Genomic DNA, 23,827 nt, shown 5'->3' on the forward strand with positions numbered 1-23,827 from the left:
ATTAGTTTAAGGATTTGAGAAAGACTAATCAGTCCTGGGGAGACTGGAGTGACATGCAATGTGAAGCAGGGAGATGAATTAGGGCACCTGGGTTGTTGGTATGAGCCTTACCCAGGAGAGTGGGATAAGAATGGAGTGAAAGGGGTAGATTTAGGAACTACTTTGGTGGCAGAGTTGGTTAAGACTTGGCGACTAGCCGGATGATGGCATGAGGAAGAGGGATGGTTCAGGGACTAGATGAGAAAGGTGTTATTCTTTCTGAGAGTGCTGAGCTAAAAAAGAGAATTTTATCTCTTTGGTCTTTTGGTATTCACAGGCACACAATAAATTTTAAAATTACTTTCTTCCCTCAGAAGACTACTCTTTTACAAGTTGAGATTATTTTATTTTGAAAAATATAAAGACTGAAATTTATTTAACTTAATTGCAGAGTCTTGCCACTTGGCCTCAGAGTCTCACTTTATCTGAGCCTTGTATTTCAATGACAATATTCAAAATTCGGAAGGTATCTTTTGGCCCTTTTGCTTCAGTTTTCTTTTCTGAAAATGCAGAGACATTCTGGCTGGCCTTGTTTCCCCCTGTTGTTATGTGACTCTCTGACCTCAGCACAAATATATTCAGCTTCGACATATGATACTGATACTGTCCAGCAGGAGAAAGAAAGGAAGGCGGCTGAGCTTGAGCAGGACATGACAGCTAAGCTCAAGACTAATTGACATCTGCAACAGGTGTTCTGTGCAACCAGAGTTAGAAAGGGCTTCTTCCTCTATTTTTAAACAGTGGGGAAGTAATTCTTTCACAACGCTACAGAAACTGTGAAAATTATATATTCACGACTACACAATATATTCATCAAAATACAACATTTATTAGCATGAGGGTGGAGCAACTGAATGTTTTCCTTTCTGTTTCCTTTGACTGCTTCTGGAGTAGAAGGTTCTCATGCTTATGGCAGACATCGTGAAGTAGAAGGATGAATTTGCTAAGCGCCTAAGATTTTTTTAGTTCAATAACGCTATAACCTATATGTGGCTAACTTCTATGCTTACAAGATTGAGTATGTTCTCTGTCCCTGGAGGGCCATTAAATTTAGCAGACTGTCAGGGAATTGACAATGACAGCATAATTGAACAACCAAGCACTTCTCATTTTCAATATAGGATTCTAAAGTATTGTCGCTGTTAAGCAGTACTAAGAGGCCACTTCCATCAAAGCTGAGAAACTCATTCCCTCCACTCCACACAGTTTTTTACTACTTCTCATAACTTTCATCACCACTACTGGGTGTTCCCATAAGAGCAAGCACATGGATGCAGCAAGATACTGGATAAAATATCATAACGTCTAAACCATTTTGCTTGTATTATCTTTTCCTTGGTATTTGCACAACCCAATTCTTAGTCTCCACCATTCTTTCTAACCATAGTGCTTGCCAGAGATTTGAATCCAAGAAACATTGGTCTGGCTTGGATCTGTTTCTGTAATGTTGCAGCAACAAACCACAAAGTATTTTTTTTTTTTTGAGGGGAAAAATGAACATTTCATTTCAATATTCAGCAAAATAGCATAGTGTTTACTCACTAATTTGACTCTCACTAATTAAAAAAAAAAAACAGGAAGCAGTACCATTGACTGTTTATTAATTCACTGTATACTCTAGTACTATTTCTTTATTACGCACTGCATTAGGGAAGAACCAACATCAGAAACGAGAAATATTACCCCCAAATGGATATATCTGTAAGGTTTTTATATGCCAATTTTCTTTATATTCTTTCTTATAATTAGTAGGCTATTTATACTTGACCCTAGCAAAATATTTTAATTAGGCTGTCCATGGAAAGTTCAGTAAACTTGAATTTATTTTTTGACATTTCAAACCTAACTTTGTGTCATTCATGCCTGCCTCCTACTATTTTAAAAGTATAACATATTCCAGCTTGCAGGAATTACCATGGTTCCTTATTATGTCAATAGTGAACTACAGTTAGTATTAAGAAGTATTGTGTGCTGCTTTGCCTCTGCGTTGAAAATGCCATCAATATCTCATAATAATAGTATGAATTAATATGGGACTCTGGAGAAATGCAACAATGAGAGAATCAGACAAGGTGGAAGACATTCTTAAGAGCTGAAATATACTTAAGTGGGTTTTTTGGGGTCCACACTACATTTAGATTCTCTAAGAGCTTATTTTAACATCAAATATGGTTTTAGTTTATTAGAATTATTAATGATTTATTATAATCCCACCCCTCCTTTCCTTTTGTTTTTAAGAAATATATAGGAGTTTGGTACTTCTTTGGGTAGGAAGTGAGTCATATTTAATGTGAAATGATTAACCAAGACCCAATGGCAAGGCTGGCTAAAGGCACTCATGTACCTTGGGGCCATTTTTTCATGGCTCTCAAAGATCTCTCGACTTTACTTGGTTCAAAAGGCTTACTTCCTGCAAATCTCCCAGTAAAGGAACCCTGAGCCACGATATATGAAGCAGTACAGATGTCTCCACTTACCTGCACTGGTGCCTGCACCGGATGTGAGGTCTCCACCCATCAGACCACCTACGGATTAAAGAGGAAGGTCAAAAGGAGAAGCTAAAGATCCACAGAACAATACACTTCACCCTTAGCAACCTCAGTATTTTGTCCTCTCACAAACGTCCTAAATTTGTAAAGTATTACCTAAGTCAGATGGCTGACATTTGTTTTATTGTGACATGCTGTGCTCAGTCACTGACATTTTGCAAAATCTTTATTCTAAGAAAAATTACGTGAAAGAAAATCCAGTCTTGAAATGGTCTCTGAATTTTTTATTATTTTCAAGTCTAGTTGTTCCTAAGGAGATGTTCAATAAAAAGTAAAAAAAATAAATAAAAAAGAAAAGAGTAAGGTTTACTATATATTCAAATAACCATACATTTGATGTTTAATTCTTTACAAATATATTTTATACAATTAATTTTGTGCAGTGTTAACTGTCCAGGATTTTGGTCATTTCATGAATCTTCCTGCAGTGAATGACCTCATTTATTACCTGAATTTTACTTATTGACACAATAAAATAGGCTTCACTGGTCACAAATACAGAAACTTAGGCTTATTCATTGCTGATTCAAAAAAGTAAGTTGAAATTTATCAAGATTCATATGTGAGAATTGGAGTGTTTCTATAGAAAATTAAATATAATAATTACTGTTAAGTATGATTTAGCTAAAAAAAAAATCCAGAATAACAGCTGATTATTTTTTAATTGCTTCTAAATGATACTCTATAATTATTAGTTGGTTCTGATTCGGAATTGGAAGAAAATGTTCATTACATTTTAAGAAAATGTTTATTATTTGCATTTGAATAATATTTTGGAAATAAAGTGTGAGATTTTAAAAGATAAACGAGCCTAATTTCATCAAATGGGAAATTCAACTGCATTTGAGTATGATCTGAAAGAAATGCATGATTATTGAAAAGTTTTATGAAAAATTGTAATCATTAAAAAAAAGATTTTATTTATTTTAGAGAGGGGGAAGGGAGGGAGAAAGAAAGGGAGAGAAACATCCATGTGTGGTCGCTTCTTGCACACCCTCAACTGGGGACCCGGCCTACAACCCAGGCACATGCCCTGACTGGGAATCGAATCGGCTACCCTTTGGTTTGTAGACCAGCACTCAATCCACTGGGATATACCAGCCAGGTTTAATCATATTTCTAAATAGAGAGAATGGTGTAATGAAGTCTTTTATCCACATCTTTCAGACTCAAGATTTATAAAAATTTTTTATCTGGCTGATTTTGATTTTATTTTTATATAAAGTTTCTATACTAAGTAGAAATATATGTTTAGTTTTAATCAAGAGGCAGATATTTAAGTGTTCTAAAAAATTTTCTTTTGTGAATAAATTGCTTTTAATATAGTTATGTGTGGTTGGTGTGGCTCAGTGCATTTTGAGCACCAAGCAGCCTGTGAACTGAAGGGTCCCCTTCCCTTCCTCTCTCTCTATAAATAAATAAACAAAATCTTTAAAAATATAAAAAAAAATAAAGTTATGTGTGCCTAAGATATTAACATTTTCCTATGGAATGCTTTTAAAAACAATATGTAAATATATAATGGTTTGCTGTACATGATTTATAAATATAATTATTTATGTGGCACTTCTTTTGAAAATATAAAGGAATTGTTTAGTTTGTATTCAACACACATGTACTTTCTACTATGAGTCTGGGAAATCAAGAGGATATTCTTCCCTTCAAGTCTCTTTAAGTCCAGCGAGGAAATAGATGCATACTCAATATAGTACATAATGTGCTTTCCTTGTTTTGAGTACTAAGACTGGTTGAAGTTTTCCTGAGCAATAATAATTTCTTCTCTATGGAACACTGTGGATTGTACTATAGTAAGGATCTCCTAGAAGTGTAGTGACAAATTTATGGCAGGTGTATATGCCCTTATGATGTGATCTTAACTTTATTTCTGACTTAGTTTTTTTAGATTTCATACTTCTTGTAGATTATGCTATCTTATCACATTTCCCTTTTGCCCTAAATCCTTTGTGGTATAAGTGAGTTACTGTATAAATAAAAAAAATTGACTGTGGGGCATGCTGTAAGAGAATACAGGAGACGGTTTCACAGAAGTTCTATCTGGTGAGGAGGAAAAGTGGATTTTAGGCAGGAGAGGGGCAGAAGCAAAACCACAGAGACAAGGTATTTGATGTTCTATTTGAGGAAAATATGTGGTTAAAATACAGCTACATGAGGAGATCGGTGACAGATAAACTGAAGAGATAAATTACAGATTATAAAAGATTTAGAAAGATATGCTAATGGAGTTAGGTGTTATTATGTTGAAGATCCCGCAGTGAAGGAATATAACAAATGAAAAACTGGAAAACTCAACATCTTGTAGGTAAAATGGCCTTTTGCCAAGAGTGACTCCTTCCAATGCTTTGTTCACATTGTATTCTTCTGGAGACGTACCTGTGTTACCTGCACTTGGAGGTCGATGTGTTACACCAGGAGACATACTATTCCTCTGCAGAGAAGGGTGGGCCAGTGGCAAAAGGTTGGGGTTTCCCAGTGAGCTGACGGGGTTGCTGTATACCAAACTGTTATGGCTAGACACCGGGATGGAGACTGGCATCTCAAAGTTGGGAGGTGGAACAGCCTATAGAGGAGGAAAAAAACGATTAAAAAAAAAAAAAAGAATAGAAATAGAGGCTCTAGTAAAAGGGAGACAGCCTTTACTTTCCAAGAAAAAATTCAAATTCCAAACTGCTTGGTTTCTAGAAGACCATTAAGAAGCTATCTCAAGATGTTCAAATCATAAATTGATTTCTTTGATGTGTTTAGAACTCTTTCTATGCAACTATTAGAAAATGTTTCACTTTTGTTTAAAACAAAGCCCCATTTCATTAGACTCCATTGTCTTTGAATTCCAATTCTATTAAGTAATAATTGTTCATCTGTGATATCTGAATCTGGTGCCAGAAATGACTGCAAAATCAAAGGTACATGATTGTGATGACTTCACAGAGAAAAAGGAAGATTAAAATGCAAACCAGAGCCTTCAGTTTAATTGCTTATTGAAGTATATTTATGCAAAAGTTTAATGATTTAAAATCATCTCCAGGCTTGTGAATAGCACATATATTTTAATTATTATTTTTAAAAAGTCTCTTTTGAAAGTAGCTCTGAAGATAACAGACATTTTAAGATACCAGATCCAACAGAGCATATATATCATTCAATAATTCATATTTTAAAATGATAGTTCAGAATATACACTGCACTTCACATTTTTGATATAGCAACACTGACAAATGGCAAGGACTGCATCTCAAATGAGAGAGTTGGCAAATATTTAGTGAACTGAAGCTGTGTGGCTATCTAATTAGAGTAATCAGGTCCCAATTATTGATTTTTTGATATTATTTTGGCACTATAAGCAAAGTCATGTTTATTATTTTGCTAGTACTAACTAGATAATCACAGTTGCAACCCTTTTTTCCCATTTTTAATATTATAAATGAAAATACTGTTTGAATATATTGACAGAGGGCTCATGGTGTCAGACCACACAGCATTTTTAATATAAAACGGATGCATGTATGCGTGTATCTAATATGTTTATTGGAGACGGGTGTAAAGAGAACACCCCCTCAGGTGTTCTCGAATAAGCCACTGGGCAAGTTTACATGCATATATGCATGTGGTTCAAAGTTTTTTTGTTCTTTTTATTCAACAATTTTTTTCTATAATCCTAAAAACAGTTTTCTTTTACTGGCTGGTTGGCTGGCCTGCAACCCATGTCATGCTCTGCAGTAGTTGTATGTTCACCCTGGTGATGATTACAGTAAGCTTCTCTATGCTATCTTCCTTTTCCTTCTTATTCTCTAGTTTTCCTATTTTTCTTTCCTTCTGAAGATCTGGATGTCTTGCTATTACGAGAGTAAATGTTCCATAACTTTTTTCTTTTCCACCTTTGATTCTTCATTGTTTTAGAGGAAAATAAAATTAATGTCCAAGTGCTATATTAACACAGTCATTCTTTATTAGACTTTATCTGTTATAAACAGGATAAAAAAATAATTTTAGACAGACACTATGATATAATGGAATATATCCATTGGAATGATAAGATATAAAAGAATGAATATATCCTCAAATTTCTAGAGACCTTTTAAACAACAAAAAATATTAGTGTATGCTATAAAATAAATGTCTGTAAATAAGATATTGTATTCCTTTATTAGAAAACCACATAAGAATTACTATAGTATATCTGAGAAAACAGTCAAGTAACTGTGCTAGTGCTTCTCATTTACCCCTGCAGAATCACTGTGCACCCCCTTCACTGCGCTGGGTCCAGAGGCTGACCCTCCAGACTGCCTCCACCAGCTTCACCTTGCCTTTGGCCTTGGGTTGGCCAGTGGAGGTACCAGCAGAAGTACAGATAGTAGGAGAGAGGTCAGGGTGTTTTCCTACTGCAGCATCCCTTTGCTGGGCCACAGGTTGGCCAAGGTTTCCATCTCCTGATCACTTTTCCTTGCTCTTGTTTCCCTTCTATTATAAAATCAGTTATGATGTTGGCCAAACAATGTCTCATTTCATCAAGGTGTTGAAGTTCTTTTGCTCGAAGGTAATGCAGAACCTAGTCTACATTTTATTATGTGAATTTAATATTTTTCTTCAAAGGAGAATTTTTAGGAACACACTGTAGGAATACAAAAGTATAAGCTTAACATTTATTGTATGTTATTTATTGAGCAGGTGCTGTACTATATAATTTACATACATGATATAATATGACCTGTTTAACATTCTTCCACTGTAGATAAAATTCTTACCTTTTATAATAGGTGAGATTAACTAAGCAGCTCAATGTCATCTAACCAGTAAGTGACTGAGCTTGTTGGTTTTGCTACTAAATCACTGTGCAACACAGTATGAGCTTTTGGATAGAAAGAGAATTTGCAACCAGAAACCATACTGTGAAGTAAGAACTGGATGCTAGTAGCTATTATTTGTGAACCACAAAAATACTGACCTGAATGGATACCATGGATGTGGGTGAGTATCCACATTGGAGTGCAGTCTGTGCTCACTAACTGCCCTTCTGTGACTGAGGTCTTGGGACAAAGTAAACCTTCAAGACTCCCCTCTTCCATATTTACTCTGTTTTAATATTTTAAAGCTATCATTTGGTTACAAATTTTTATATTTGTATTCACTATCACTGCTCATAAATGTTTATTATTGGATACCTAAAAATCAGCTATAAAACTACTTCTCCTTTGAGTAGTATACAGAATGTTGATTGTATCTCAGCAGAGAGCAAAACCTATTTCCTTCCCTCTCCCCATCTCCTGGGTGATTACATGCACATCCAAAATAAAGAAGATTACTAATAATTATTTAATAAATTCTGAACCACCCTAATAACCAATTGATTGAATGTCTCTCTCTATTTCTTCCTTCCTCAACCATAATCCCTAAGAATTATTTAGTTCCTAGTATTCTGGACTATGAACAATTTGATAATAATTATTATAAAAACTCTGACTGACTACATATTAGTCAGGTATAATTCTGATATCAGAGTATTCCTAAAAGATTCACAGGTCATAAAATAGGCTAACAGCCTTTGCATTTTCCCTATCTTTTGCTTTGTTTCTTTATCTATTATCAGGAATTGCCTAGATAATTTTGAAATCAATTTATAAGCTTAAAAATGACCATATTGAGAAGATGTCTCAGAGAATCAGAAAGAACATCAGCCTTAATATCAGAAATCTCAGTTGAGTCCAGACTGTGCAATAAATTGCCATTTAACCATGTAAATCATTTAACATCCCTGGCCCTGATCTGAGACATGAGGTGATTCCATCCATAAAGAGGCCAACCAGATCTAAACATTTTAGGGAAGGCAAAGGCTATAATAATGTATAAATGTTTATAAGATATTGGTTTTATTCTTTTTCTTCTTGACTTTTCGAAACTAGAGAATTTAAAAGCATCTAAATTTTAAAAATTGTTTAAAAAGTGAAAGCCAAAAAGTAGTCAAAGACTCCAAAGTTGCAAAGATCTCAGGGCCAGACTCCAAATTTTAGAACACTCAAGACAGGAAGGAAGAGGGAATTTGGGGTGATTAAATGAAAGGCTATAGGCAGGACTGGTTATTTAACTTGCAGAGCCCAGGGCAAAATGAAAATGTGGGGGCCCTTGTTAAAAAAGTAAGAATTTCAAGATGGTGGTGGTGCAGCATTATACCAAGCATGGCCCTGTAAGAGCAGTGCCCTGTGTAATTGTACAGGTCATACGCCAGTGATGTTGGCCCTGGCTTTAAGAGATACAGGCATAACAGATAAAAGGCTTTTAGTTTCTATCCATGAAAAAACTGATCATGGTTACTGAAGTGAGTCATCGTGGTCAGAAAGGTATCTGAACTCTTATCCAAAAGCCACTATTTTCCCAAACTTACCACAAGGAAAAGTCCAATAAAAAGTCAAGTAAAATATTTTTAGTAAAATGTATTTTAGTTAATAAGCCCTCTTTTATTCAATGTGAATGATTGAACTGAATCCCTTTTTTGTGGGGGGGGTGTACTAATGACACCCTTGACTTCTGATCAACTATTACCAGTCTGCTGAAAGCTAGCAGAGAAAAAAGAAATCACACAGCTCTAATGGCTGGTGACTACCAATTGCTGCTATCCAAACTTTATCAAGGCTACCCGACAACTCTAGTATGTACTTGCTCATTCTGTCTCTATCCCCAATTCCTTAGCCTCTTTCAAGCACCTGCTCCCTCACTTCAATACCTACAGAAACTACATTCAATATAAAAAACACTTAACTTCACTCTATCCACCAACCATCCCTTAACTGTGCATGGGTCCATCTGTGGCTCCGTCCTGTTCCACTCCCACCCTCTGGCCCTTCTGTGAACTTCGCCCATTTTATCTCCATTGCACCTGTATGTTCAATCTTTCCCTCCCTTCAAGCATTCTTCCTCTGCAGATAAATAATCTCAAGTGCTTTTCCCTTTAACCCCTTCTTTGTTACTAGTCACACTACCATTTCTCTCTTCGCAGTCCCTTATTTGGAGAAAATAGAAACTCTCTATTTCCACTTCCTTCCCATTTGCTGTCAACCAATCTTGCATCTGCCCTTCCTTCAGCCCATTTCTCCTAATTCCTGGTTCCTCAAATGAAGCTGTTTCTTCTTGCCGTGAAGCCGGCCATGAAATATGGCAAACCCTGAATGAGAAAACGCTGTTCAACAAGATTCCAAATCATCCGTGAGTTATTTCACATCACTGAGGAATATAGGCAGAAATTACATTGTGCCAACAGGTGATTGCAATATTAAATTTTCTATTTTAAAGAAAAACTCTTCAAACTGGGTCTTTGAAATAGAAAAACAGTCTTGTAATGTTTTTAAAGAGGCGGAGACACTCTCCACACACAAAGGGCAGAGTGTCCTTGCCCTGCTGTAAATGTTTTAGCAGCTGTGGAAACTTTCAACAAAATTGACTTCCAGCAACTGCAAGCGATGTGCGAAAACTGGGCTTTTCATCCCGGAGACTGAAGCACTTACTAAAGAAATGAAGACTTGGAGGCACAGCTAGGAGCCGTGTGGCTCCTTCTCACAGCCCGGCCTACACACTCTGATGTGGTTTTTCATCCCCCCACCACACACCGCTGCACCTCTTAAGAAATCATGTATCCTGATTCTGAACTCTTTACATGACAGGATGAAATACTGTGAGGGAATCTGGTTATGTGTCGCGCCTCTTTCCCCCTAAAGCATGGGATATGATCCGACGTGCTAATACAGGCCTGTTCCCAGAACTCTGGGGGTTAAAGCTACACACATATTTAGGATCCCTGCCCTGGAGAGTGATCAGCGGTATTATATAAATTGCCCTTTTCCTAACTGTGCAGGGGATTTGTCCTATCTGACACATCTAACATGCTTCACCTTAAATATCTCACATTCACAAATCTTTGTGCCCCGCAGCTCTGTACTAGGATTGTATAGCAAGAGAAGCTCAGGCCATAAGAATTAAAAATTGGCCCAAAGGAGCTGTTTCTTTCCTTCTTCTAGACAAGATAAAATCCCAATGGATATTTTATCATTTAAGAATTCTGGGTATAGCAAGTATGCATTGCAGCATGTGATAGGAAATATTTCATCTGATAAAGTGCCCACTGTGACTGCTCTGTATGTAGTACTCAGTTTATGAAACCTTTAAGAATTTACAGCACTTAGCTTTCCTTCAGGATACAGTGTAATAAAAATTCTGATTCAACAAAAGCTCCACTGCTAATATTATTTCACGAAACGGAAGAAGACATATATTTATGAAGATAGAAAGTTTAAGAACCATACATTTTCTAAATGTTTTTAAAGCATTTAATTCAACGTAGGTGACTGTGCATCTACTACGTGCAATGAGTTAATTTTTCTTGTGAGTGCAGTTGTGGATTTAGTCCAGAGCTTTTGTCCCCCAATGTTTTGCATTTGTAATCGCAGAGGCATATTTTTACTGCGGTCTCTCTCAATGCTCAGGCTGACAATGTTTGGCTAAGTTACAAAAAAATGGACTTTTTTGAGAAAGGAATTAATTACCAACTGAGGAGCTTGATACAGGGAGGGGCCAGACGCCAACACTGGTCATTCAGAAAGCGTGTGAGCCTTGAGTTGCATCAGCGTGTGTCACATAATTAACATCACCTGACTGATGGCAAAATATAATTAAAGGTGTGCACTTTCCTCCTTTTTATGGGGGCAAACAGAATAACACATGCAGAGTTATTTCTCTCAAATATCTGGCAAGGCATATGATTGACTGTTAGAAAATTTTTTGACTTGGTTAAGACAAAGTTTAGCCAATTGTTAAAGCATGGAAAATGTCGGTGTAGGCAAAGCGGATATTTTGATGAAGCTTTAAAATCACCCCAGCACACAAACATGTTGAAATCTTACCATTAGGTTTTCATGCAGTCTGTTTCCCTGCAGCGAGTGTTAGCTTTAACCCTTCAGTGTTGTTGCTGAATTTCATGTGTAGGGACAGGGGCCGAAGCTTTATTCAGAAACGGGCTTTTATCTGGGTGATGATCGTCAGTTTACATGACAGGTCTACAGTTCCACTTGTGTATCTGGTCTCAGTAAAAATATATACACGTATTTTGTAGTAAGTCCTTAAAACTGTTGAGAGGGAGATTCTAGTGTTTTCCTAGTGCACCGTGATTTGTGTGCATTGTGTGTTTAAGAGATTGTGTAAAAGTCAGGGTGTGTCACATAAATGTTTCTTTCTCTTCCTCCTGTGAATGTTCTACCACCAAATGAACTCGATGGCAACTTTTTCAGATTACATAATTTAAGTATCCCTAAGAGTTTGCTTTCTAAATGAACTGCCGTGGGATGAGATGGCTATTTTATTGGTTTTTCTTTCCAATGCTTTGTAGACAAAGCCATCACTGCAAGGGTTAAGGTAATGTTACTGCAGCAGTTATCAGCAGACCAGCCATCTACCTTTGGTACTTACAGGAATTTTATGACTCTTGATCATATTATCAAATTCTTCATTAATTTTTTTGTATTTTTCTTCAGTGCGTGGGGTGAGTGCATAAGAGGAGTCGGGATCGGGGCTTTCACAGCCTTTGTTTTCTTTCTTGTTCAAGGCCTGCCAGGTTCAGAGAAATATCAAGAGTAAAAAAAAAATGAAGGGTGTTTTGAGTACTTACACACAATCTTTGCCTGCTGATCATTAGATCAATATCTTCGTTAATTTTCCTGTACTTGTCCTCAGACTCAGGGCTGTGACCTACTGAATCGTCTGCATCGGGATCTGGGCTGTCACAGCCATTAAGGCCCTTCTTTCTCAACGTCTGAAATACATAATTTGGAAAGTTCAATCCTCGACAAAGGCTGTAAGAGACATTCAGGGTTGTTACAGAAGTTCAAGCCATCCAGTATTCCAGGTTATTATCACATATGCTGTATTACATTAGGGTAAAGAAACCATAGAAAGAAACTGAGTCATTTCAATAACACACACATTACTACTTTAAAAAATAAAAGGGAAATATTTCTTTGCAACTACATTCGGTCAGTGGACAAAGATAGAACGAGGGCTGAAGTTTCATGCATGTTCTGAATATCTAGTGAGAGGCAGTTACAGAAGAAGGCAAGGGAGGTGGGAAATTACAACAGTCTATTTTCCCACAGAAGAATTAGAAGTTAGGGCATTACACAATGATTTCAGAATCTGTGATCATGACAAAAGCAGAAATGTTGGAAACAGATCCTTAGTTTAATGTAATGGTTGGCAATTACAGTGTCCTGCCACCCCTTTGGATGCACAGTTGACAGGAAAAGGCAGTAAGATAATCAAGCTAATATTCTCATAAAGCACCTGTTAAGAATATTTAGACACTGCGATCATAAGCAGAATCACCTTTGTTTAGTCTGGTTAGAGTTCTATATGTGTGAAAATCTGTACTGAAATTGATAATACTGAGAAGTTTTCTGCCTAAACACAGGTTGAAAGAAAAGTCAAAACAGTTGAGTTTAGGGCTTCATTAGCAGGAGCTGAGTAAGGAAGCCAGAGAGCGCTGAAAATAGGTAACCAAGTCAGTAACTACCAAAAAGTTTCTCCGGGTCCAGGCTGAGCAGGATCATCCTGAGACTGTCTCCTGACACATGAAAGTCGAAAGTCAGTGCCTTATCTTAAACCTCCTGTCTCCTGAATGTAGGCCTGGTCTACTCTCAGCTGTCACAGAAGGATAAATACTAATGTAACACTGTAACAAAAAATATGAGTCAGGAGTTCTGAGATTTCTTCTTTTATTTTTTTTTTAACTGATGGTTGTCAACTTAATTGTACATGATCTGATTTACAGAAATAATGTTGTTTTTAGAGATCATAAAACTCATGATTAATCACACAGATTGCCATGTTAATTATTAATAGATAAGCGACATTTCTGAATTTTCCTGGTACTACCTAAATTATTACAAAGAGCTATGTACCTAAGTGTCTCTCATTAATGGAAAGTTCGGCAGAGCTCATCTTTATTAAAGACAGAATTCACAGACAAATAAAGCAAAAACTGTGACATAAAGCTAAGGAATTCAAAGCTGAGATAACACTCCATCTTTAATTCATGCAATTGGGGAAAATAAATAAAACAACATAAGTTTAAAAGGGGTGTCAGTCTTAAAAATTTAAATTCTCTGGCTCTTATCAATGTGTAACAAATGTAACACTATTTAAAATTAGATTCTGAGGCACTAAAGATTTTCACTTAATATCAGACTAAGAGAACTACCATTTCTAATACATCTATGATACACCACTGTGGCTCTGTAAATATTTATTGATGTTATAGTGATATAATACAACAAATAAACATATGGTTACAGCTTATTATGTGGTAAAATGTTTTAATATTAAAATGAATATTTTGACACAAGATGATAAAATATACATTTATAATCTTGGAGAATTTACAATTGGTGTGGCCACGTGTCCCACCATCATGAATCCACAGTCGTTATTTTCACCCAGAATAAGTACTCTTAGAGGGTTCCACAATACTTAAAATAATACTTTTCTTTGTCAGCTTAATTGCTTTCATTTTAAACTCTTTGCTAGCATTACCTCAACCACAACAGCATTTTTCTGGGTGCTACATACTTGCTGTATTATCAGGTATTTCTGCTTTGATCTCAAGATATCCTTGAGTTTTTAACAATAATTCCTGAGGGTCTTGCATTATACTCCACATATTTTCCATAAAAATTCACTTTTGCAGGGGAAAATATGTAAGATCAAGGAAATATCTGCTATTTTTCAAACCTTACCTATATTCCTATGAGGCACGGTAAGATTATTCTTATATAAACCTTTCATTTAAAGTCTTATCTAGACAGTAGATTTTTCAATGTGCGAATCTTTTATTCAATAAATCTGATCATAAAAAATCATTATTGTTTTGATGTACAGATTTTTGACAGCAGAATGCAAGGGTTAGGAGAGGCCTATCGACTGTCATTGCAATCCATCTGGCACATGCATGTGTGCTAAATGTTCTTACGAAGCTTTGGGGGTAGATACTGTGTCTGGCTTGTAAAAATCCAAGCATCAATTACATGTTATTGAAAGATCTCCACAGATATTAACTCATTATGTCTCACTAGTTTTCCATAAGGATTTTAGAGAACCCTTATGCCAGGTCTCAGCCCAGTGTGGCCATGCATGATGGGGCAGGCCTCCTGCCCCTTCCCCTGGCCAGGCTGTCCCACACTTGTGAAGTGAGGGATACAGAATGGAGTTCTCTCATTCATATGCATCCACAGCAGTTGACTGAACTCTGAAATAAATAAGTAGACATTTCTAAAAATTAGGCTGTGGAAAAATTACAAGTATGAAACTGGGGCTAAAATATTGATACTTCTTAGATGTCAAAGTTTAGACAGAGAGGAAATGCTTATGGGTTAATAAAACACAGCAGTTTACCAATTAAAAAAGCAACTTGATCAACAGCTCACTTGGTACCTGAAGAATTATGTAAACTATTAGGCCAATAAAGTAGGTGGTTCAAAGTCACAAAGAAAAAGGTAGTGAGATAAGTGGGGGAAAAGTGGCTCGTTTTCTTCCTGTAAATACTTCTTGTTTCTGACTGCATTATCTTATAACGAGTATCACCAGTACTTAAGTAATGAAATACCTCTACCATTTAAATTATAGCCTTATTTCAAGTTAAATTGTGTTATTTTAAAAAGGAGCATTTTGAAATTATACAAACACAAACTCCAAAAGCATATTAATATAGAGTTCCAAAATTCCCGTAACCACATAACCAGAACATTGAAAACCTTGTTCAAAAATATCATCCTCAGCTGAGAGCTTGTAGAATACATTTCTGCCAAGAACAAATGATTATGGTGGAATTATAAAGCTCTGAAAATGGAAGTGATGGCACAAACTTGAATACCATAGTGTGAATGTAGAACTGCAAGAGCCATCTTATATTTATTATATTAAAAATCTACAGCGGTTTAATGATGACAAAGGAATTACTGCTAGATTCAGCCAAGTGTGTCTTTATCACAGTAATAAATAGTTGGTATAAACCAAAGGGATTACTAAATGAATAAATAAGCATTATTCCTTCATGACTCTTTCTAGTAAAATCAAAATCTCTGCTGCTGGCCTCTGAAAACTTCTTTGATCTTTTACAAATGTTATTGGTCAGGCAATGTAGGCACTTATATCATTATTCTTTTACAGGGGCTAGAAGTCCTAGATTTACATGTGTCTCTCAGTTGCTTATATTTTGAAAAGATTTATTCTGTATGTCAAGATAAGGCAAGAGACCTACTGAAACCACCAGCTTCTCTTGCTGTATATCCAAAGAAACTCTTTTCTCAGAGAACTCTAAATCCCGAGTGAGCCTGCACACCGATGGAAGTAAGCTTTCCATGTGGGACTGACACTTTGGGGGTAGATCAATTGACTGCAGAGGCTTCTGGGATGTTTTCACAAGGCAGCAATTGTCATGCAGTGAGCTGAGAACAGCCGTTTCTTAGAGAAGTAATTAGATTGACAGAAGGTGACATAATCCAAACAACAAAAGGGAAAAGGATTCCAGGCAGGTAATCCAAAAACCACGTGGATTCTCCTCTCCCAGACATGTGGACATATGGACCTTGCATTATTACATTTATTCATTGAAAAAACTTGAAATCCATATAAACTGATGATGATAGGTGACAGGTGCTTCAAAAATTCTAATGGAAGATATGTAGGGAACAGATTCCATTTCTTTACTGAAAGGAATATAAATGAAAAAGAATGCCACATGGAGTGCTCATTTCTCATCTTAGGCATTATGTTACCAACTAGAAAATGCCTTCTGTATACAATGGTTAAAACTGGTGTCCCCTTAATTATTTCTTGTTAGTAAAAAATTTAATAAATTATTGATCCTTTTCAATTAAATGAAGCTACATAATTTACACTACTGCTATTTAGGTAAAATTCAGCTTCTTCCAGAGAGCTGCCATCAGATTTAAAGCTCCCAACTATTCAATTTCTTTCCATGTCTGCACTTTTAGTCCTCAAGAATGTATATTTTCATCACCTTTATTTTTCTGTACCCACCTACTGTACAGCAGAAATTTTTAAAATCCTTCTGTGAAAAATCCTAAAACTACTCATTAATTTTTCTTAAAAGTCCAAATAATCACTCTTTCTTGCACAGCTAGCTTTATCCTTACTTCAGAGGGTTGATATGTCAAGAACACAGGTAGGAATTATTTCTATTAGTTGCATGAATGTCTTGTTCACACAAAAGCCAAGGGGAAAAAAAAGACATCAACTTAGAAAAGGCAGTTTCCTTTTCTCTGACACTAAATCATTTTTGTGCTTGTCTTTCACAACTTTATGAAGATAAGCAATCTGCTCTTACACTGAATAATCTTTACAAAGTAGTAAATCCACACAAGACCAGGAGATGCAGTTGAAAGGGATGCTGTCTACAAATGAAGTTTCTGAGAGTATTTCACAAGCATCTTCCCAGAGCAAAGTGCTGAGACTTAAGACACTGCTGCCTCCAGTCCTGTCAGTATTTGGGGAGTGGCCACCCTAAGCATGTATTTCATTTTAAACATATTCAGCAAACAGTTATCGAAAACCCACTATACTCCAGATGCTGTTTTGCGCACTTATTTTTTAAAGAAGCAGGCAACACAAATCCAAACTAAAAAGTTCTGAACTGACCTATAATATTGTATATATTTTTGTGATTTCTAGCACAGATTACTTAGGCTGGGGTAAAGTCAGGTGCCAAGAAATTTCTGTATAGGTTTTATTAATTGGTTTGTTTTTGTTTTTGTTTATGGAGGGAGGAGAGGAGGGGGAGGGAGAGAGAGAGAGAGAGAAAGAGAGAGCTGTTTTTCCAGTTATTTATGCATTCATTGGTTGATTCCTGTCTGTGCTCTGATTGGGAATCTAACCCACAACGTTGGTGTATTGAGACAATACTCTAACCAACTGCACTACTCAGCCAGGGCCTCTCCATAGGTTTTAATAATCAAAACTGTTAGCATTGTCTGTGTCATCTCTCCTTGTTCCACAGTTCTTTGTTCTTAATACAGAAGTGAAAAGACATGAAAATACTGCAAATTTAGTACAATTAGTAGGTAGACTTTGATTAGACAAGCAAATTATATCTAGTAAAGAGTATAACAATTAAATTTTACAAAAATTATTTGTGGTGAAAGTTTTATAAAAAATTAAAAATGTAAACCTTGACAGCATCATATTTTTGTAGGTTATTAATGCTCATCCTAACTAGATATTAACTTCCACTGAGGAAAGGCTGGGAAGAGCTGGAGATTTTCATTGTTTTTGTTTTTATTCCTTTCCTCAAAATATAATCTTAACTTTAGACTTGAATTTTTTTTTTCACTGAATATTTTTTTCATCTTTAAATAATGGAAATAAAAGGCACTAAGTAAAGATTTGAAGACGTTTCATGTGTAGAACATAACAAACCACCCACCCACTGCCTCTTAGTAGCCACAAAATATTTCATATAGAGTAGAGCCTGACATGCTATAGGTGCTCAATAAATGCTTGCTGAATGAACAGAACACACATTCCCACTTGACTGTTGATGGACGCAGAGGTTTCAGCAGCGGACCAAGGCTGTCTGACCGTTTGGCGGGGAGATGGTTGTGAGATCTGGGCCTTGAAACCATTTACTAAGTGCCACTGTGTGTCATGTGTTCTCTGTGGTCCTCTGGATGCAAAGGTGCTTTTTCTATGTGATTAAGATAACTTGTCTACACGTTTTGTTTTTTCTTCCTCATGAATGAGCTCCTGAAAGCAAGGGATTGTTTATAAGTCATCTTGTATCACTAGGAGTTAATACAGGTCCTGGCACGTGGTAGACTAATGCTTGCAGCATTAACGACAGACTGAATGGGGCGAGGAACAAAACAGGACAGAATGTTCTGATGCTAGAGGGTGAAAGAGTAGTGTCAGTGCCGTATTTTTGCAACTGTAGTTTCTTTTTTCACCATTTTATGTTATTATTTCACATTACGTTAAAATTGAGTTATTTTACTCTTTAGAATTAACTGTTAAAAACTGACTATTTTTGAAATGTACAGTTTTTAAATTAGGAAGCAATGCAGGAGAGGCATCATTTATACAATGTATGAAACTGGTTATAACTCAGGATATTTATATCATTGAGTACTTAAAAGTCAGGGTCTTAGTCTTAATATGGAAGGTCAGAAAAACTAAAAAATTATTAAATCATTAAGGGACAAAAGCTATAAGCATATAATCTCAGTGATTAAATGGGTAGCAGGAGAGAAGGCACAGAATTCAGCATAGAAAAAGAAAAAAGGGGAGTGGTGTTCTAGGCAGAATATATAAGGAAAAACAGGAACCTTGTAGACAAGAGCATAGGGAAATGTTTGTGAATGTGACTCAGATACTATAAATTTGAAATAAGCATGTTTTAAAATTCCTGGGCAAAGTTCCCCCCCATCTTTGGACACTGGTCTCTTGCTCTACTATTCTCCTGGGCTTTGACATTGGTCTTATTCTGGGCCAACTTTAGCCTGGAGAATTCATGGAAAATCAGGGTAATTCTAGGGCCAATCAGGTAATTCAGGCTTCCTCAGGATAGGTCAGTGGTTTGGTGTTTTTTATTAAGGATTTTTCCACCGCACCTCTCCTGGAAACTGGATAAGGCATGTATCATGAGGCTGACCTAGAATGAAGAAGAAGTTGTGACTTTGAAGAAGTTGTGCACATTTAGCCATGAAATGCTCCTTGCTATTCTGAATCCAGAAGATATCTGAAGTAAAATACTAAACATGGAACATTTTAATATACAGTGATTGAAATGCATGTTAACATACGCAATTAATTTCAATAACCTCTATAAAGCAAATCCAGAAAATAAAAACTGGAATACAAAGGATCAAATTGTAGGAAGGTGTGAAGAATGGACAATATTAGAAATTTCCTAAATAAGGAAAGAAAAAACAAGACCAAATTCAAAATGAAACAAAGGTTGGGGGAGAGAGAAGAGGAATATATTAACAAATATAAGGGAAAAGGATTTGAAAGTATAAAATATGAATGTAACTTCACCTACCAACCTTTTCAGACTATGGCATTTTACTTGCAAATAGGTTACAGGGACAAAAAAAGCAGAATCTTGGGGCAAGAATTATTTAGAGAAAACACGTCGAAGCATCTTTTATAAACCATTAGTGACTAATTTTAACAAAAGAAAATGTATATATTATCCTGAATAGCCAGAGTAAAGTCAAATCATTATTTTTCTTTCCATGTAGGCTCTCATCTGGTTGTAAATGCCTTTTACTCAAGTTAGGTCAATTCAAGAACAAGCGTTTGAAATGGGAGTAGTCTACACAACCTTGTTTATCGATCGGCTAAGGACTACCATTCTCAGTCACAATGTTTCCTTATTTCTCTAAGATTTCCATGATCCTTTTCACTACGTCATTTATTTTTCCATTTATTCTTTTGATTCCAACCCAATATTTCATCCATTCCTTCCCTAGCCAACATCACAACCTAGTTGTTCAAGCTGGAAACCCAGAAATCACCACTAAGTCCATTATATTTTGACGCAATTACCATTTTCTATATGGCCTTTCATCCTTAGTCTGCTTCTCCTCTGACCCCATGTTCCAATCATCATTCTCACTTTGTGTAGGGTCTTATTAAAATGCAATTCTAGTTGTATCACTATGCTTATGAAACCTGGTGCTCCCAACGGTCACACCCACTAGCTTTCACAACCCTCCCCCTGCCTCTCCAGCCTTATTGCCTTTCCTCTCCCCCAGCACTCTTGGATTTTGCCAAGAGGGAATGTCTCACCATTTCCCAAGCCATGCAGGTCCATTAATAACACCGTTTTGATACATGACATTCATTTATGTCTGGAATATCCTTGTTTATGCCTCCTCTCTGCTACACAAACCTTAGTCATCTTAGGGTATCTACTACCTAATACCATCACTTGCTCCGTGAAGCTTTTTTTTTTTTTTTTAAACTCTCTTCGACACTTAGAGACCCTCTTATCTGTATACCTACAATCCTTTTGGTGTTTTAAAAGTAAGATTACAAAGGGTCTTAATATCTGAGAGGGAGAGATTGTTATTTTTTATTGTTAATATAATTAATTAATCACATATTTACTAAAAAAAAAGAGAAGAAGAAGAAGAATATATGAAAGAGTGAAGCGGGAAAGCTTGTATGTACGAACCACAGGTATGGACTTGTGGGGGGGATTGCTGGGGGAGGGAGATGCTGGGTGGAGGGGAGTAAAGGGGAGAAAATTGGAACAATTGTAACAATATAATCAATAAATTACATTAAAAATATTAATAGAGGTTAATTTTCAATTTGAAATTAAGATTAGCAATAAATTCTCAATAAATCTGAAAAATGAGAGATTTGGAGATGAATATATAAATGAAGACACAATTCCTAATTGCTCAGCCTTCTCTAGATATAAGTAAAAATTAAAACACTTACCTAATACAAAATAAATAAATAAATAAATAAATAAGAGTAGTATGTTGTATCTTATATTGTAATTTATCTTTTAACATGCTTGCTTTATGGCTAGTGAGTTTTATGAAGGATGGGTATCTCTGCCCCCTAACAGAGGATCTGGTAAATATATGTGGGTTCAATATAAGTTCTCATTAACTGCTCATTGAATAAATGAAGAAGCAAACAAACTTGACAGTCAAACTTTTTGACAGTGACAGACTAATTGAAATGAATGGGTGGTTTCCTAAGGTGACAGCATTATTTATTTGTTTTAATAAGGTTAGTAAGTCAAAATGCAAGGAGCACAAGTTCTGGTAGGATAAAAGAAATTTCTATAAGCACCTCATGATTACGGCACTGAATATAAATGAGGGAACAAGGGAGGTGACAGACTTTTGTAAATGGGGTGTAAATGATTGGTTTCTCTGTGCTTGGAAGTCCTGGCATGATGGGATGCTCCTTTCCAGCTCCTTTTGTGGCTACTGGTGCTCTAAGTTACCACCAAGGGGACATAAACATATTGAAAACCAAAATAATCTAAGACAGGGGTCCCCAACCTCAGGGCTGCAGACTGGCACCTGTCTGGGCCTGTTAGGAACCGGGTTGCACAGCAGGAGGTGAGCTTGAATGCAATGTGCTTGCTTGAATCATCCTGAAACCCTGGCGCCCATTCTGTGGAAAAATTGTCTTCCACGAAACTGGTCCCTGGTGCCAAAAAGATTGGGAACTGTTGTTCTAAGCGCTGCTTTTGTGCATTTGATTCTCTCTTTCCAGGTTTCCACTCAGAAACAAGGACATTCCCTTTAATGTAATCTGAACAATGTGTTAGCTGGGATCTGTGGTTTATCACTAGCTTGTCTGACAAGCAGAGTGTACACAGACCATTTGATAAGGCAACACAATAAAAAGGTTTGAGGTTGGCAACTGATTGACTAATGTCATAACGATTTTGATCATACCTGACTGACAATGGTACCCAAATCTTCGTTTCTAAGACAGCCAGGGACTGGAGAGAGGGAAAGAGGTCCAGTGGGCTTGGCTCCAGCCCAGTCTCTCTTGGGCTGGCTCCTTGCCTGGTGGAAAAACCCCTCTCTGTGCAGTCCATTCTCAGTCATTATTGATATTGTAGTTTCCATGTCTTACATCACAGGACAACATGCACCAATCACAGATTTTCAGTCTGGGGTATCAATGAATATACTTAACCAGCTTCCTTTTTATTCCTTAATTTAGAAATTGGCAGGGAGAGAGATTGTTAAGGACCGGTTTTAGGACTGTGATACACAGGTTTTATTTATGGTATCCTCAACCATCTTCCCCCATAACACCTGACATTCAAATCTTTTTTTTTCTAATACATTTATCTCTTCTCAACAAATCAGCCTGCTCTCCAAAGAGTGATTTGACAGGAGCAATGGTGAGAGCCCTTTTCACTCCACCTCTCCACTTAGTATACCCTGTGAGTATGCGCTTGAAAATTAGCCTAGATGTTACTTCTGAGGGTTTTGCCTGAGCCTGAGATGCCATCCAAGACACTGGTATTGACAGCTACGTTAGCACATGCTGCTCCAGGGCCATACTGCTCTGACAGGTTAAAATGCAGTACCGGGACTGTAGAGCACTGCTGGGGTTGTGTGAAAACAATATGCAAGTTATAGCTGCTGCGCTGCCAGGGGAAGCAAGAGTCTCAGCACAGTAGAAGAAACCTCCACTAGAGCAGAAACTCTGTCTTTTTAACTCTGCAGCTACTGCAACTTGAATGTGCCAGCACAGAGATGACACTCAATAAATATTGTTGTTAATAAAACAACAGTGGAATCTGCTACAGAGACAGAGGTTCTTGTTTAAAATGGAATCACAATGGGAACTGAAAACACACAAGGAGCAACTGCTAGATTTGTACGCAGAGTTTATGCTGCTCTCACCCCTTCCAACCACTCTCCGTAACCCCACCATCTCCCGTCCTCACACGTGAATTTAAATTAGAAAAGGAAAGAATCAAGTGGATTAGAAAGTTAATGGAATTAATGTGTCTCTTTTGCACCTCCCCAGAACTTTGCAATGTACATTTATTTCATAATGTTGTTTTCTGTAATGTTATTTTTATCTCATTTCTAGATTATGAGATCCCTATGGAGAGTAAATATCTCGAGAGCTTTCTATCCTTGGCAACCAGTGCGATATCTGACAGTAGAAATATTCCGACACATTGATTCAGTCTTTTGGATGGGTGTCCTGCAGGAGACTGGTGCTAAGAAGAGCTTGATACCGTGTAATAAGGAAGCTCAGAAAGATTAGGAAAAAGTTAGTGGGGATCCAAACTCCCCCTTCCTTTAATGCTGAACCTTCTCTCTCCTTTCAGCATTAGTAATGTTTACTAGGTCTAGCCTTGGTGTCCAGCCTTACTCTGATTATTTGCCTCTCTCTCTCTCTCTCTCTCTTTCTCTTTTTTTACTTGTGTCTTTTAATGTAAAATCCTCCTGAGACTTCGGTCAGAGAACAAATCTCTACCCACACTTACGTCAGACATTAAGAAAGTTCCTTAGGCCAAGTCTCCAAAATGCACAGCAGTACATTTACTATGACCCTTCTTTCTTTTCTGCAAGTAACTTTATATTGTTTTATACCTCTAATCCCTCCTACCACATTGAAAACTACTTGTGGGAAGAACAGGGTCTAATCTACTTATCCGCTATAGCTGT

At 36.7% G+C, this 23,827-nt stretch overlaps 1 protein-coding gene across 18 annotated transcripts in view; it reads right to left on the reverse strand.

Annotated features, from left to right (window-relative positions):
* Window positions 1–23,827, reverse strand: part of MEF2C (myocyte enhancer factor 2C) — a 162,005-nt gene that overhangs the window by 26,908 nt on the left and 111,270 nt on the right. For 15 of the 18 annotated variants that reach the window (XM_090276464.1, XM_090276463.1, XM_090276462.1 and 12 more), the window contains 3 exons: window positions 12,253–12,396; window positions 4,980–5,166; window positions 2,517–2,564 (listed from right to left, as the gene is read on the reverse strand). In XM_090276464.1, the coding sequence (XP_090132590.1) occupies window positions 2,517–2,564; window positions 4,980–5,166; window positions 12,253–12,396 (379 nt within the window). Of the gene's footprint in view, window positions 1–2,516; window positions 2,565–4,979; window positions 5,167–12,053; window positions 12,192–12,252; window positions 12,397–23,827 lie in introns of all 18 variants that reach the window. The other 3 variants (XM_090276476.1, XM_090276474.1, XM_090276477.1) reach the window with 2 other exon arrangements.

The sequence above is a fragment of the Furipterus horrens genome, unplaced genomic scaffold, assembly GCF_987537825.1.
Source record: "Furipterus horrens unplaced genomic scaffold, mFurHor1.1.pri manual_scaffold_5, whole genome shotgun sequence".
In the NCBI taxonomy this organism is placed as follows: Eukaryota; Metazoa; Chordata; class Mammalia; order Chiroptera; family Furipteridae; genus Furipterus; species Furipterus horrens.